At 41.2% G+C, this 15,400-nt stretch overlaps 1 protein-coding gene across 1 annotated transcript; it reads right to left on the reverse strand.

Annotated features, from left to right (window-relative positions):
• Positions 1 to 2,041: 2,041 nt before the first annotated feature.
• Positions 2,042 to 13,867, reverse strand: nt5dc2 (5'-nucleotidase domain containing 2). Its single transcript, XM_006794169.3, has 14 exons — positions 13,403 to 13,867; positions 11,357 to 11,541; positions 11,189 to 11,263; positions 11,030 to 11,085; positions 10,853 to 10,946; positions 7,486 to 7,614; positions 6,889 to 6,949; positions 6,693 to 6,795; positions 6,480 to 6,581; positions 6,278 to 6,359; positions 6,110 to 6,196; positions 5,048 to 5,188; positions 4,606 to 4,670; positions 2,042 to 2,646 (listed from the first exon to the last, which is right to left on the reverse strand). The coding sequence occupies exons 1-14, from the start codon at positions 13,776 to 13,778 to the stop codon at positions 2,385 to 2,387; spliced, it is 1,818 nt and encodes a 605-aa protein (XP_006794232.2). The 5' UTR covers positions 13,779 to 13,867; the 3' UTR covers positions 2,042 to 2,384.
• Positions 13,868 to 15,400: the final 1,533 nt, after the last annotated feature.

The raw sequence follows: 15,400 nt of genomic DNA on the forward strand, positions 1-15,400 counted from the left end.
TGATGCGGACTACACTGAAGATGAATGGATGGTGCGCTGCCTAGCAACCAAACGACCAATGGGCTATTTGGTGCAAGAAAATTTGTAGGAGAAAATACACTCACGGTACACTTTACCTACAAGTACACCTTGTAGGTACTGCCTTAATTCACTCCTCAGAGATTTTGGTGCACACTGAATCTCTTCCAGAGTTTCACCACATGCCAAAGGTGCTTTGTTGGATTGAGATCCGGTAATTTGAGCACATCGAACAACTTAACCCGATTTTAGTTGATTGAGTTTTGTGGTATAGTGTGTTTGTCCTGCTGGAAGCAGCCAACAAAGAATGGGTACGCTGTGGTCATCGTTAAAATCACAAATTCTAAACCCTTTCCACCTTCATGACACCAGCATACAGCATGTATCCTGCTCCCTGTCGGTCTGTAGGACACACCCCGAAGTCTATATAACTCCACCTCTTTAGCCTGGTAGACCTCTTACCTCGTTACCACAAGGCTGAGAAGAAAGAGCCTGTAAGTTAAGGAGACTCTGCTGAACCTTTTAAGTGATTACCGTGCAATGTAAAGAGATAGTTTCTCACTTGAATGCATGGCTGTGTTACACTGGATCACCGTACTGTTAATTTAAAAACAATTGAATGCATTTGTGGCATAAATGTTCCTCATTTACTGAATCACTTCAGTAGCAGGATAGCACTTCTTAGTTGTCATTCTTTGTTTCATTCTTGTTTGAATCAATAGAAAGAATCTATTTGTTAAATCTACCAAATTATAATCTTTGGAACTGCCTTCTGTGTTTAAATGGACACACTACATTGAATGTTTTCCATGCCAGCGCAACCAACTTCAATGTTTTTTCAGTCATAAAAGGGTGGACATGCTCAGCAGCTGCACTCGGGTAGGCTGTGTAATTCAAATGATACTCAGTTGGTACTGAGGGTCCAAAAAATGTGCAATAAATAAATAAATAATAATAATCCCCCACACCACTAGCACCAGCTTGAACTTTTACAAGGCAGGATTGAGCCAAGTTTCATGTTTGTGTTTTTTTTTTTATACCAAATTCTGATCCTAGCATCTAAATATTGCAGCAAACTCTTCACACCACACAACATTTTTTTTAATCTTCTATTGTCCAATTTTGGTCAGCAGCTATAGCCTATTTTCTTCAAGGCTGGATACTTTAAGTGTTCAGAGATGCTTCTCTGCATACTTTGAGCGGAGTAAGTTGTTATCTGAGTTACTGTTACCTTTCGTTCGACGCAGTTTAGGATTTCTTCTCTGACGTCTGACATCAAAAAGCCTTCTTGTGTCAGAGACCTGCCGCTCACTGGATATTTTCTCTATCTGGAACATTCTCTGCAAACCCTGGACATGGTTGTGTGGGAAAATCCTAGTAGTAGTTTCTAAAATAATCAAACCTTCCTTTTCTGGCATCAACAATCATTCAACAATCACTTAAATTGTTTTTCTTCCTTCTTCTGATGCTTGGTTTGAACTTCAGCGAGTCATCTCTTTTCAATAGCTATGCATTATTATTACAATATACAAATTGCACAAAAAGTTCAAAATCAGTAGTTCATTTTCCATGTCTACCTATTAAAAAAAGTAAATTCATGCAGTTGCAATAGAGTGGAATTTATGCGAGCCTGATACATCAAAGGCGCAATGACGAGCTTAATAGAGAAAGAACTGTTACTTTCATATAGAGCCAACCACCACCGGCGGGCAACCCAACACCTTAATATAACAGTAAAGAGTGCTGAACCTGCATCGGACACAGCAGGAGCATTTGTTGGATTATAGGAAAGTATCTGACAAAGTGAAAGCAACAAGGAGCTTTTAAGTCCACACATGGTAAATGTGCTGTCAAAAGTGTTTTGTATGACAAAAGAGTGAAGAACAAGTCACATGACAGAGTGCTTTGTGTAGACATAAATACAGGAGTGCTTTGAACTTCTGATTTGCCCCTTTGTGTCCCAAACAAAGCTCGAAACCCACTGGTAGAGAATACAAAGAGCTTAATAAAATAACACCATCAATAAAACTTGTAGTTCTTTATTTGTTTAAATTGTGCGGCGTAGCATTGTATTGAAAGACTTCCACAGTTAGCTACAGGAAGAAACCACAGTGTCTGTTGATCTTTTAACGCAAGGTATTTAAATGCTCTCTGGACATGAGCTACATACACAGCACCCTTCAGGGGATTTACGGGGAAAGTGCTCACTATTTTGAACAAAAGAACGGTGCCCTTCGGAGTGAGCTGTGTAGCCTCTCCTTAGATTAAAAGGAAACCCTGCTAGGTAAGACATCCTCAGGCTATCAAGTGTTTGCCAGGCTTTAAAAAACATAAAATCTTATTAGTCACTTATGAGATTCTGGCTCTCATCGGATGTGAGACATCTCCTCTAGGAAAGGGGTTTTCATGCAGCCTGTGCACAGCTGGTCCATCCACAGAGGAGCTTCATGCTGCAGAGGGGTGCGGCGGGGGTAGAAAGTGTACGAGAGGTCATAATTCAAAAGACAGCTCAGAGACATCATGTAGAGGTCTGAGAAACGACACAGGCGTCTGGAGAAGTAGGTGGGGTTGTGACACGTTCTGAAGATGCTGCCAAACTGAGGGTTGAACAGGTTCTTCGTCATCACCCTAGCATGTAAAAAAAAGTGGGATAAAAGTTATGACATTGTACATGTATGAATATGTAGTCAAAGTTGTGAAATAACAAGAAGTGGTAGAAGCAAGGAGAAGTGAAAAGTCCTTAAAAAAGTAACTGTAGCTCAAGCGCTGTCATATCAAATGTTATTATCATATCTGTTCACATTTAAGGTAGGTAGAACTAATATACTTGGATGCTTTAACTGAGATACAGTGGGGCAAAAAAGTATTTAGTCAGCCACCGATTGTGCAAGTTCCCCCACTTAAAATGATGACAGAGGTCAGTAATTTGCACCAGAGGTACACTTCAACTGTGAGAGACAGAATGTGAAAAAAAAATCCATGAATTCACATGGTAGGATTTGTAAAGAATTTATTCGTAAATCAGGGTGGAAAATAAGTATTTGGTCACCTCAAACAAGGAAAATCCCTGGCTCTCACAGACCTGTAACGTCTTCTGTAAGAAGCTTTTCTGTCCCCCACTCGTTACCTGTATGAATGGCACCTGTTTGACCTCATCATCTGTATAAAAGACACCTGTCCACAGCCTCAACCAGTCAGACTCCAAACTCCGCCATGGCCAAGACCAAAGAGCTTTCGAAGGACACCAGGAAAAGAATTGTAGACCTGCACCAGACTGGGAAGAGTGAATCTACAATAGGCAAGCAGCTTGGTGTGAAAAAATCAACTGTGGGAGCAATCATCAGAAAATGGAAGACATACAAGACCACTGATAATCTCCCTCGATCTGGGGCTCCACGCAAGATCTCATCCCGTGGGGTCAAAATGATCATGAGAACGGTGAGCAAAGATCCCAGAACCACACGGGGGGACCTGGTGAATGACCTGCAGAGAGCTGGGACCAAAGTAACAAAGGTCACCATCAGTAACACACTACAACGGCAGGGAATCAAATCCCGCAGTGCCAGACGTGTTCCGCTGCTGAAGCCAGTGCATGTCCAGGCCCGTCTGAAGTTTGCCAGAGAGCACATGGATGATACAGCAGAGGATTGGGAGAATGTCATGTGGTCAGATGAAACCAAAGTAGAACTTTTTGGTATAAACTCAACTCGTCGTGTTTGGAGGAAGAAGAATACTGAGTTGCATCCCAAGAACACCATACCTACTGTGAAGCATGGGGGTGGAAACATCATGCTATGGGGCTGTTTTTCTGCCAAGGGGACAGGACGACTGATCCGTGTTAAGGACAGAATGAATGGGGCCAAGTATCGTGAGATTTTGAGCCAAAACCTCCTTCCATCAGTGAGAACTTTGAAGATGAAACGAGGCTGGGTCTTCCAACATGACAATGATCCAAAACACACCGCCCGGGCAACAAAGGAGTGGCTCCGTAAGAAGCATTTGAAAGTCCTGGAGTGGCCTAGCCAGTCTCCAGACCTCAACCCCATAGAAAATCTGTGGCGGGAGTTGAAAGTCCGTGTTGCTCGGCGACAGCCCCAAAACATCACTGCTCTTGAGAAGATCTGCATGGAGGAATGGGCCAAAATACCAGCTACTGTGTGTGCAAACCTGGTAAAGACCTATAGTAAACGTTTGACCTCTGTTATTGCCAACAAAGGTTATGTTACAAAGTATTGAGTTGTATTTTTGTTATTGACCAAATACTTATTTTCCACCCTGATTTACGAATAAATTCTTTACAAATCCTACCATGTGAATTCATGGATTTTTTTTTCACATTCTGTCTCTCACATTTGAAGTGTACCTCTGGTGCAAATTACTGACCTCTGTCATCATTTTAAGTGGGGGAACTTGCACAATCGGTGGCTGACTAAATACTTTTTTGCCCCACTGTATATAGGACAGCAAAAACTGAAATTTTCCATTTGAGCCAGTATTTGTACTGTGCAGACTTGTTAAACAACATCACTGGGAACACTGGGACGTGCTTTTAAAGATTAAGACCGGGATTAAGATGATAAGACTCACCTGAGTTCCTCTCTTTCCTTCTGCCATTCCAGAAAAACTTGTTTAGACACGGGATCTCTGTGTGTCTAGGACATTAAAGAACAATATGAATAAATTTAGCTCTTCAAAAACATAAATATGGAGAAGAAACAATACATTTTGTCCCTTAGATAAGTTGAGTCTGAGTTCAACAGTAGGGACAAACAACAACTAAAGTTCAAAAGTTGTCTTAACTGCAGTTTTTTGCCTCGTTTAAGCTCTTACAAACACTCCAATAACACGTTAATAGGATTGTAAGCACGTGGACTCTCACGCTGGAATCTGAACAGCTTGTTTTTTTTTCTTTTAACATTGTGTTCTGTCAACATGTTATCATGTGTTATCATTTCAGGTATGTGAGTGTTTGCCATGCGTGAGTGCAAGCAGAATATAATGTCCCAACAGCTCAAGGATTAACTCTCACCTGCAGGCGCTCCATCAAGCCAGTTAAAGCCTGCATCCAGGTGAGGTTCATTCCATACCGGTCTGTGCTCACCACTTTGGTTTCCTGCTCCAGTTCAGGTACGATGGCTGCTGTGCGCCAGCCATGTCTCAACATGAGGTCCTGCAACAAAAGATAAACGCGTATTGAGAAAATATGCAGCAATCTATTCTTTATTTTTCTTCCCCTTAGAAAAACATTTGATATTTAGCTGGATGCACAACAACTGTGAGCCAACACCAACATAATTAAAGGACTTTATAACTGAAACAAGAACAGCGTTTTAAAGTGCCCTGAGCATAGCAGCGCCACCCACCCACTGCTAAAACCTGCTGTTTGAGAGTGGCTGCCTATCAAAAAGACAACTGGGCAAAAGAAAGAAGCTAAAATTGCTCATTTCAAATGGAAAAGGGAACAAGAGCTGCAGTAAAGCCCCAGATATTATAAATAAGCATTGTTGTAAACTATGAACAAGCAGAATAAATGTGTGGAGCTGGAAATGAGCACAATAACTCTCTTTTAATCACTTTGACTGTCTTCTGTGTGGAAGATCCAACAAATGTTGCCATGTTTTACTCTCTTATTTATTAGATACATGATTACAGACATATTCGCTGTTAATATGTTTATACAGTGTGCCTTTACTTTGCACAGTAACACAAAACAGTCCTCAATTTCTGACGAAAAATTGCGGCGCTCATACTGCCATCTAGTGTTTCAGATTTTCACTGCACAGTCTGCTCTGACCCCACCCAAATGCTCTCAGGACTTTCAGAGTCATGCAATACGTGGAGACAGATGGCATCTGGCACCGTGCGCATCTCTGCACATACTCTGTACTTGTGTATCTTTCAAACGATGTGAACCATCTAAGCTAAAAAAATAAAAAATAAATCTCACTTTGCTAAATCGCACACCAAGGACGTCAAATGAAGCCAACACAGAAAAATGACTGCTAATCCCTATACCACAAACAGTTAGTCACCATGCAGAACACTGACTCGACAATTTATCATGATGAGATCACCGTGCTCGGATACTCACAGCCAAGTCGCTATAAAGATGATCTCCAAAGTACAGAACTTTTGATCCTCGCCACCCTGTCAGTCTGAGGAAGTCAAATAGGTTTCCCTGAAACAATAAAATCAACCACATACTCATTAGACACTCAGAACACAACAAGTAAAAACATGCAGACTTTTCATTACAGACCTGTTTGTAAATCTGTCCTTTGTCCAAACTCTTGATTTTTTCCCACCGAAGGTCACCGTTACCATCCAAGCACCTGAAAGGTCTGTAGGAGCAACAATTTTAGAGATTGTTAAAAAGGAGCACTGAATTGACTGCGCCTTATCTCATGAGAGGGATGCCGGCGCACATTCGCCACACTGAAAAACTACAAGGAGTTACTCACTTGATACAGTCGGTGAAGAAGTGAGGTTTGTCTGCCTGCACGATGACCACATCAAAAAAGTCTCTCCAGTTTTTCCCCACCATGTGCGTCATTCCTCTATCGCTGCACACCGACAAGAAGCATAAATGTAACAGAGCGCCGAGGTGTTTACCTTTGTATTAGGACAGAGTGCACTACTGCAGACGTGGACTCCATCAAGTCGCTCACACTTACACAAAGCTGAAGGGACTGTTGGTTATGAGGAAAAGTTTCTTTCCGTTGCTGGCCAATCGATGCAAAACAGCATCCGTCTCGTCCCCTCTGAGAATGAATTTATCTGTAAAGCGAAGAAAAACAAAGATTAATTGAACTGCCAGTGTTTTTGTAGCAGGGCGCAGACAAAACCGAAAGACATGAAAGGAATTCTTACCGAGATCTTCCATAATCCATTTGTACATGTATCCTTTGAGGTGAACCATGCCGACTGCTTCCTGTGGATTAAACGCCAATGAATGTTTTTCACAATATGTTCAAAACATTTCTTTGATCCCTACTATGAGATAAGTTTAAATTACAGTCAAAGGAGCTTGCAAAGAAAAGCGTCTGGACTTCTTTAAAAGAAGTCCAGACGCTTTTCTTTGCAAGGTCCTTTGACTACAATGACCTGGATGACTGAGAACCTTCACAGACATTTTGAATTACAGTCACTTGGGAAGAAAGACCCCAATTATTTGGAAATGATTAATGACCTGTCAGTTTGCTTATTTTCAGAGGAGAAATTACGATGAAGTAGTGGGCGTGCTGTATAATTGAAAACATTCCACCCCAGAACCAAGAGGAAAAGCTGTTATTGTTCTTCGCTCTACCAGAGAGTCCATTGCAAACTTTTCCGGAGCTCAGCAAATTCCTGAGCGTGGAGCTGATGAAGCACGCAACACGGATATAGTCAAATATCCAATCTCCTTTGGTATGAGCTACAGAGTGAGGCCAGACTTGGAAACGGACATTAAAACATATCATAACTCACAGAGACGTCTTTGAAGAGGTGAACTGGATCATACTCGATGTCGTTTGTGATGAAGAAGTCATTTGCTACAGCCAAGAGAGTCATCTCAGGAATGGAGAAGATATCCATGAACTGCTTCACCTTTGGTCCCTGTGGGGGAAAAAAAAAAAATGCAAGTTAATGTTTGATTCTCACAAGATGACATTTTAACTTTATTTTGTTTAAAACAAAGCAAACAAACATTTCATGTGCCTTTTAATGTGTTTTGAACAACTTAAAAATTAAATTAAGAGCAGTGTCCAATAGAGGTGGGAATCACCATACATCCCACGATACGATATTATCACAATACTTAATGCACGATACGATATTATTGCAATTTTTTAAAAATATTTTGCGATATTCAGATTCTGTACATAAAGGTAAACTTTATCAATATTCATTTTATCTAATAACAAAGTCTCGCACTCAGTCTTTCTCTCATTTCAGTTTTAATGTTGACAAACTGAATGGTTTGTATTACAGTCTAGTCCAACTTAACTGAATGCAACCATCTGGTACAATTATAGCTATTCTGAACTATGCAATTTATGAAAACTATCCAGCCCCTTCAGCAACTGAAGAATTTGAAAGTAAATTAAAACAAAATATAATTTTACATTAAATCAAAAAGTTTTAAACTTAATTAAAATAAAACATGTCTTAAATTAAAATAAGTAAACTGTCATGTTTATTGCTGCCAAAAAAAAGTTAAACACATTTGGACAGTGAAGGAATGTCAGGATTCTTGCTCAGAAAAAGGATGAAGACAGAGCATGTTCCACTCCACGAAAACTTTTTTTTGTAACAAAATATCGATTTCTGCTGTCCCTGTATCGATACATTATTAGCAAACAAAATATCACGATACTACACATTATCGATTTCTTCCCCCACCCCTAGTTTCCAATACGAGCCCTACCCAATGATGCTAAATTTCCTGTGTTTGTGTCCATTTGCGCAAGAGTTTGGCAATGCAGCAGAGTCACACAGCCAGCAGCAAGAAGCCCACCAGCAATGACAATGCAGGGAGAATACTGATTGTTGAGAAGCTGGCTTACACAGGAAAGGGAAGAGCAGCAGAGTCTCTCAAAAAGAGGAAGACACACACAAAAAAAAGTATGCATAAGAAGAACACTATGTCTGTACAGGACAATTTGCACTGTTTAATGCTCTGTTTCACTTCATTGCAGAGTTCTTCCCTCATTATGACATCTGTCCTAAGCTGTTGTACAATTAACATAACAAATGAGTACAGCCCATGTTACTGGTTGCCCCACATTTTTTGACACCGTCCCCAAGTGACAAACATCTACTCATTTCAATCAATCTATAAATCTCATAAACGCACATTTTATTCACAGGAGAACGCAGAAAACAGCCAAAGTGTGCCATTTAGAGAAAGCAAAAGATTTAGTTCATTTTGAATTTGATGGCACCGAACGTCTCAAAAATGTCAAGACAGGGCTATGTTTACTTCTGCGTAACATCCCCTCTTCTTTTAAAAAGTCTGGGAACTGACAAGACCAGTTGCTGGATTTTTGCTGTATCATTCTTGTCTGATATATGAGTCTAGCTGCTCAGAAGTCCTGGGTCTGTGGTGTTTTATTTTTCTTACGATGGTAAGTCAAATGTTTTCAGATGGTAAAAAGTCTGGACTGCAGGTAGGCCAGTTCAGCTCCCAGAGTCTTCTACTACAAAGCCATGCTGGTAAATCGATGCAGTATACATCTTGCTGAATAACGCAAGAATTCAAAATTTTGATTCATCTGACCCCAGAACAGTTTGGCCCGGAAAGGACAGCAATGATTCTGGATCATGTTCACATATGGCTTCTTTTAACCTGCATTTGTGGATGGTACAGTAAACTGAGTTCACCGACAATGATTTCTGAAAGTGTTCACGAGTCCATGCACTGATTTCCAATTATAGAATCAAGCCTGTTTTTAATGCAGTGCCTCCTGAGGCTCTGAACATCATGGGCATCCGATATTGATTTTTAGCCTCGTCCCTCACGCACAAACACGTATCCATATTCTTTGAATCTTTTGTTGTCATGCACTGTAGATGAAATTGTTACCGACCTGTTGAAAGTTAACCTAATTAACTGCAAAACACTTCTCTAGCTGTTCCTCCTCTAGTTTTTCAGCTTTTTGAGATGTGGTGCTGCTATTAAATTCAAAAGGAGACAATTTTTATTTCTTAAAATGGTACATTTTATCAGTTTAAACATTGGATATCACTCTTTATTGAAAAAAAATATGGGTTTAAAAGTCCTGTGTAGGACCAACTAACTTAGTACCCAGCTGGTACCTTAAGAGAGTCCAACTGCACCAAATGAGATTAGAGACCTATTTTGGACAGGATTGTTACAGATGGAAAGAGGCACCGTTCCTGCTGCAGGAGACCACTTAAAAGGTTCAATCGGGCGAAAATGATTCGAGTCTGATTCAAAACATTCAGAGCCCAAATTGCTCCTAATGGGCAAACATGTCAGTTTAAAGCTTGGTGACTCCCAGACCCAGCAGAGCTTTCTAATTTCCCTGCCTTAACGAGTACAGAACTAAAAAAAACAATAAAGTGCAGACACAGAGTTCTCATAATCAACTCTTTTGGGACTGGAACATTGCCTTCCAACCGATTCATGACAACAAAGGAAGAAATGAGATTACAAAATTCACCATTTGGTTCTTATGTAATGCTAAAGCCGTACAAAACCCCAACATTTGGTAAATCTGTGTACAGCAACAGATTAAATCCCAAATTCCTTGTTTGAGGAGGTCCAAATAAAACTGTAATATTTTGCTGATCCGGCAGTACTTAGGCTTTCACGTCTGTGCCAAAACAAACCCATGTTCCACAGAGAGTAAATGTACAAAAACAAATCTGGAGGCAAAGTGCAAGAACTGTGGTAAATGTAAAACAGTTCTCCACTAAACTCTGCTTTAAAGTTATTGGACTACTGAACTAATGTGATTAATAGGGAGTGTCTAGTTGGAGTGTTTTAACTTTAAAATCAATATATATTTCTATATATATCTCCTGAAGCCCAAGCTGTTGTTTTGAGTGCTTTTTAAATTCTCCAAGCTATTTGGGATTAGTTTGACATGATAAGGATCAAAAATAAGCATCAACTTTGAACAGAAAGTCACCAAAACACAAACAAAAAAAAACAAACACGTCCTGATTTGGCTTCATTTTACATTATAACACAGCAAAAGTCAAAGCCAGACTGTAATGTCCCCCATATGAGGACGGGGGGTCTCAGGAGGTTAAATTATTTTTTTTAGGTTTCTTCTGCAAAATAAAATTTAAAAAAAGAAGAAGAAGAAGAAGAATAAATTCTTACCTTTCCATAGAAGCCACTGTCCTGCTGCAGGGGGACATGATGGGTCCCACCAAAGAGCTGAAGGACCTCCTCATCTGGCACTGGGCTCAGACCCCTGGGAACATCAAACACAAATGAATGTACTGGGGTCTAATAACACTATCCCGCAATTCACTTAAACCATCTTTCATTTCTTACCGGTACACTGTCCCCGGCTCAATGTAATGGAAGGCGTCTATCTTCATTAAAAGACCCTACAGAGGAGCAAAAATAACTGAGTTTCACTTCATGAGCTGCACAGAGAAAATGCACAATTGTGCTCCTGCAATGGTTAAAGTGTAGTTTAAAAGATTTTACCTTTTGGATGTCATAGTGAAGGCCCCGAACAGCAAAGTTAGGAAGGTAGTCGTACTTGCGAATGCCCTCGGGGTACTGTCAAACAGGAGAACCAGCAGGTTAAATAAGCCTGTGTTTAAAAATCAGTTTCAAAGCAAACACGTTTGACACAACTGATGCAAAGCACACCTTGAAGTGTTCAATTAGGAATTCCTTGGCTTTGTTGTAGATCATTGCGTTGAGCGCATTGGAATACTGCGCCAGTGTATAGTCGTAATCGAAGCCATAGATGTCCACTTCAGCCAAGTCGACCTCGTTGTTCGCGTAAATGGTGGAGGAGTTGAGGAGGTTGCACGCACCAGGCGGGATCAGGTCTGGTGCAGGAAAGAAACGGGGAAAGACTCGTTTAAATTTGAGAATCACAGATCAAATTAACCAAACAACAATGAATAAGCAAGATTTAAGAGATATGACAGCTCATTACAGCTGACTCATGTTTTAATTTAAAGGGAATGTGTAAGCGACCCTTTCTGCAATGAAACTTGATGATTGTGCGCTTCTGCAGAGGAGAAAGAAGTAACTGCTGTTTTCGGTCCAGTTTAGCTGGCAAGCTCACGAGGTTGTGCAACGTGCATTTCTAAGATGTCTTTACTTGACTGAGCTCAGGCCGTCCCAAAAGAACATTTTCTACACTTATACCTTCTACCAACTTAACCTGGAAAAACATAACGGGCAGCACAGCATTCACTGCGCCTTTGAAAATATTCCCATATTTTATCTGCACACTATCTCGAGTACGGTCACACAGCTAACCCATGCGCACAGATTAAACACACAGTTTACATTTTGTTGCAGAGACGGACTCCAGCGCTGGCTGCAGCAGGAGCACAGGACTGAGTCACACATGATCTAAAAGTGGGGCATGGCCCCTCTGTAGTGACAGAGTTCAATGAGGGCTGCTGCTGGGAACAGACAAAATACCTTTCTTTCTATGCTGAGTCACATTTCAAAAGACTGCATCTGACAAACTGCATTTCCAATTGAGAATGCGTGACCAGCTTTAATTAAAACCCACCATGTGGAGAACAAAAAATGTGGTTTAAACAGAGTATGTTGGTAAAAACTTATATATACACACATATGTATATAAAAAGGCTTCTAGTGTTAAACACTTTTGAGTGTTTTCATTTTACACTACTTCATGTTTCTACTCCAGAACACTTCAGAGGGAGATGCTGTGTTACTACAATTATTTGGCTGCTATACTTACTTTGTAAATCAAGATAACGTTTGCAGTCAAATCGTGACGCATATTTATAGAATAAACACTCGAGAAATATATAAAAGTACTTTAAATAAACCAAACTGTGCCCACATGCAGCATTACATTGCTGTTTACATCGCTATAACAAGGCTGCATAAGAGTTCCTTTACTTTTAATACTTTATTTTGCTCATGTACTCTCCCTTCAAATGCACAGCTTCCAGGTTTGCCGCAGACTGACAGTTATTCTGATTATTATTATGTTCTGCACATGCAAAGCAGGGCTGGCCCACGTGAACTAAATAAACAAAAACCAAAAAGCAAATATTATGGAGCTAACGTGCATGTCAGTGCATTTGATAACAACATAGACAACTTGTACCGACCCTAAATCCCTAAGTTCGTTTTCTCTTTTTCTTTCTTTTTTCCATACAGTATTTTTCCATGTCTCATTTGCAGGGACCTGCTTAAACGCCCGCTAATATAAATAGGCCATAGATCATTTACAGAATGCATCCGATGACATACAATCAAGCTAAGAATTGTGGTTAACCGACCCTAACCCTAAATAATGGTGAGTGCATATTTGGCTGAATAGCGGAATGCTGAGCGAAAACACGTTTCACAAGGACACACAAACGCACAGTGTACGCGCAGCGTTCACCAACAGCCGCTTGGGTTGTTTTCAAGAACAAATCTTGCCAAACAGAGGAACTGACGCGTGAGCACAAATGCATCTTAAACAAGTTGCTGTGCAAAACTTTATCCTGCATGCGTGTTACACAGGGCATTAATGTGCCATCTGTGGCTAAATTGGAAAGAGGATGAACGAAATCCCTAAAAGAACAAAATGTATTCGGCGTCAACAGAGAACCATAGCGGCTGCCACGGTGACGTGCGGGATAACCGCGATATGGGGCCCCCGTTAGGACAAAAAAGGAGGGGTGGGGGGCCGGGGGGCCCTCTGCTTACCGTGAACCAGCCGTTTCATGTCATTGTAGCGAGTCCACAGGTACGAGATCTGATCCACTGGAGCTGCGGTGGACGTGAAAGAGCGTCTCCTCACACCACAGACACCAGGAGCACCCAGCGGCTCCTTGGCTCGCTTCTTGTCCCCAGCCTTGCATCTGTGAAGTGGATCGCTGGGTGACGGAGCGTCGCCAGTTGGTCTGTCCGAATCTGAGCCGCAACTTTCCTCTTTTGTCCCGTCGCGGCCCTGCTTTTTTCCTCCAGAGATCCTGCATGTGGTACAAAGTCTGTTCACTCTAGGGGATCTGGCCAGAGGAGGGGTCTTGTTTCCTCTTGCCCATAATGTACGTGTTAATGTGCCCACTGTTTTAAAAGACATTTTTACGACGCGTTATAATTACCATTCCTAAAAACCTCTGCCAGCTTGCCACTGGAAGCTGAGGCTAGCAAACAGATAAACATATACCCTCGTTTTCACTGTGGCCACGCCCCGGGGCGAGAGGCCCTCCATTTAAAGGGGAGGTACTCCGACTCCTGCAGCCAATCAGAAGCGCGGAACTCTCTGTATCTGTGATCAAATTCTCATGAGAAAACATGTTGTCAGCGAGACTTCTGTGTGTTTTCTTTAAGTTGCAGTCGCATCTTGTTCTTTCGTTTGTGCTTTGTGGTAAATGGGTGTTCTGCCACACATCCTCTCTGAGAGCTGGGCATTGTTTTTGGACAGTGTGCATTTTCAACTAAACGAGGTTTTGTTGTCTTGGCGGAAATTTTTACAAAAAAACAACTAAGTAAAATCCCTGCAGGAAAACGTTTTTCCGCACAAGCGTGCAGCTCTATGAGTATTTGGTGTATTTTAGTTTCGTGGTGTGCAGGGATATGCCTAAATTGCATGTGCAAATGCTTCATTTATGCTCTTCGAGGGAAGAAAATGTGAGAAACTTTAGTAAAACAAACACACACAAAAAGTTGCAATACATAGTATTTGGATAAATGCGGCATTTATATGTTTTCTTGAAGTTTCCCGCGGACAGTTAACTGCAAAAACAAAATGCATATTTGATTTTTAAAATGCAAACTTTCTCTTCAAAACCAGAGCATTAGAACTAATATTTTCCAAAGTCTTACATTTTAAAGAAACTTGCAACTGAAGCAATAGGGTAAACATGGATACGTGTGAATATTTCCTTCTGTTCTGTTCTAGAGTTCGCAGAGACTTTTAGTGGAGCAGAACAAAGAAAAAAAAAAAGAGGGGGAGGCCCCTCTTGTGCTTGGACTATGATGAGTCACTCTTGGACAAGTATACAGAGGCCTGCTGTAGCTTTTGTAAAGAGTGCTGTAGACCAAAAGGCACAAACGTGAGTTGAACAGTGATGCACAGTGGTTCAGAGCTAAGCCAGAAAAGAAAAAAGGTTGGTGAGGAGCCATAAGGAAAATTACAGGTTTAGCAAGATAGCGAGAGAGGTTTAGTGAATGTAGATGACAGCTTCTGTCATCGACTTCAAATATAAAGACCTCAAGTCCACTGACAACTTGCCAAATGATCTTAATGTGTTCTGTTATTGGTTTGAAAAACTAAAAAGGCCATCTTGGCACCACCCACTGTGACACCCACCATTCTCTCAAGTCCGGCTGCCGTTAATCTGCGCAACTCAGAGGCCCTTCCTCCCCTATCACAATAAAGACTTTCTTCATTCTTACGAGTGACAAGAGCCAGTTCAAAAGGTTAGAACCCCTGTAAATACCATAAAGAGACAAGCAGTCTCTGCCTCCAGCTTATGTTGACCTGAACACTACGGTGTAGAGAGTCATGTGCAATACCTCACCAGCGCAAGGCCTCTACTATCACCCCCATCCCCAAAAAACAAAGATCACAAGACTACACCCTGACATCTGGATCAGGGTGTAACTGGAGACCTGCATATCCTTGGCTGTGTTGAGAAGGTGATTGGCTGCAATCTGCCACCGCTGCTTGACCCGTGAGCGCCCAGGACCCCGAGGCAA

The sequence above is a fragment of the Neolamprologus brichardi genome, chromosome 20, assembly GCF_056152115.1.
Source record: "Neolamprologus brichardi isolate AB-2024 chromosome 20, ASM5615211v1, whole genome shotgun sequence".
Classification (NCBI taxonomy): domain Eukaryota; kingdom Metazoa; phylum Chordata; class Actinopteri; order Cichliformes; family Cichlidae; genus Neolamprologus; species Neolamprologus brichardi.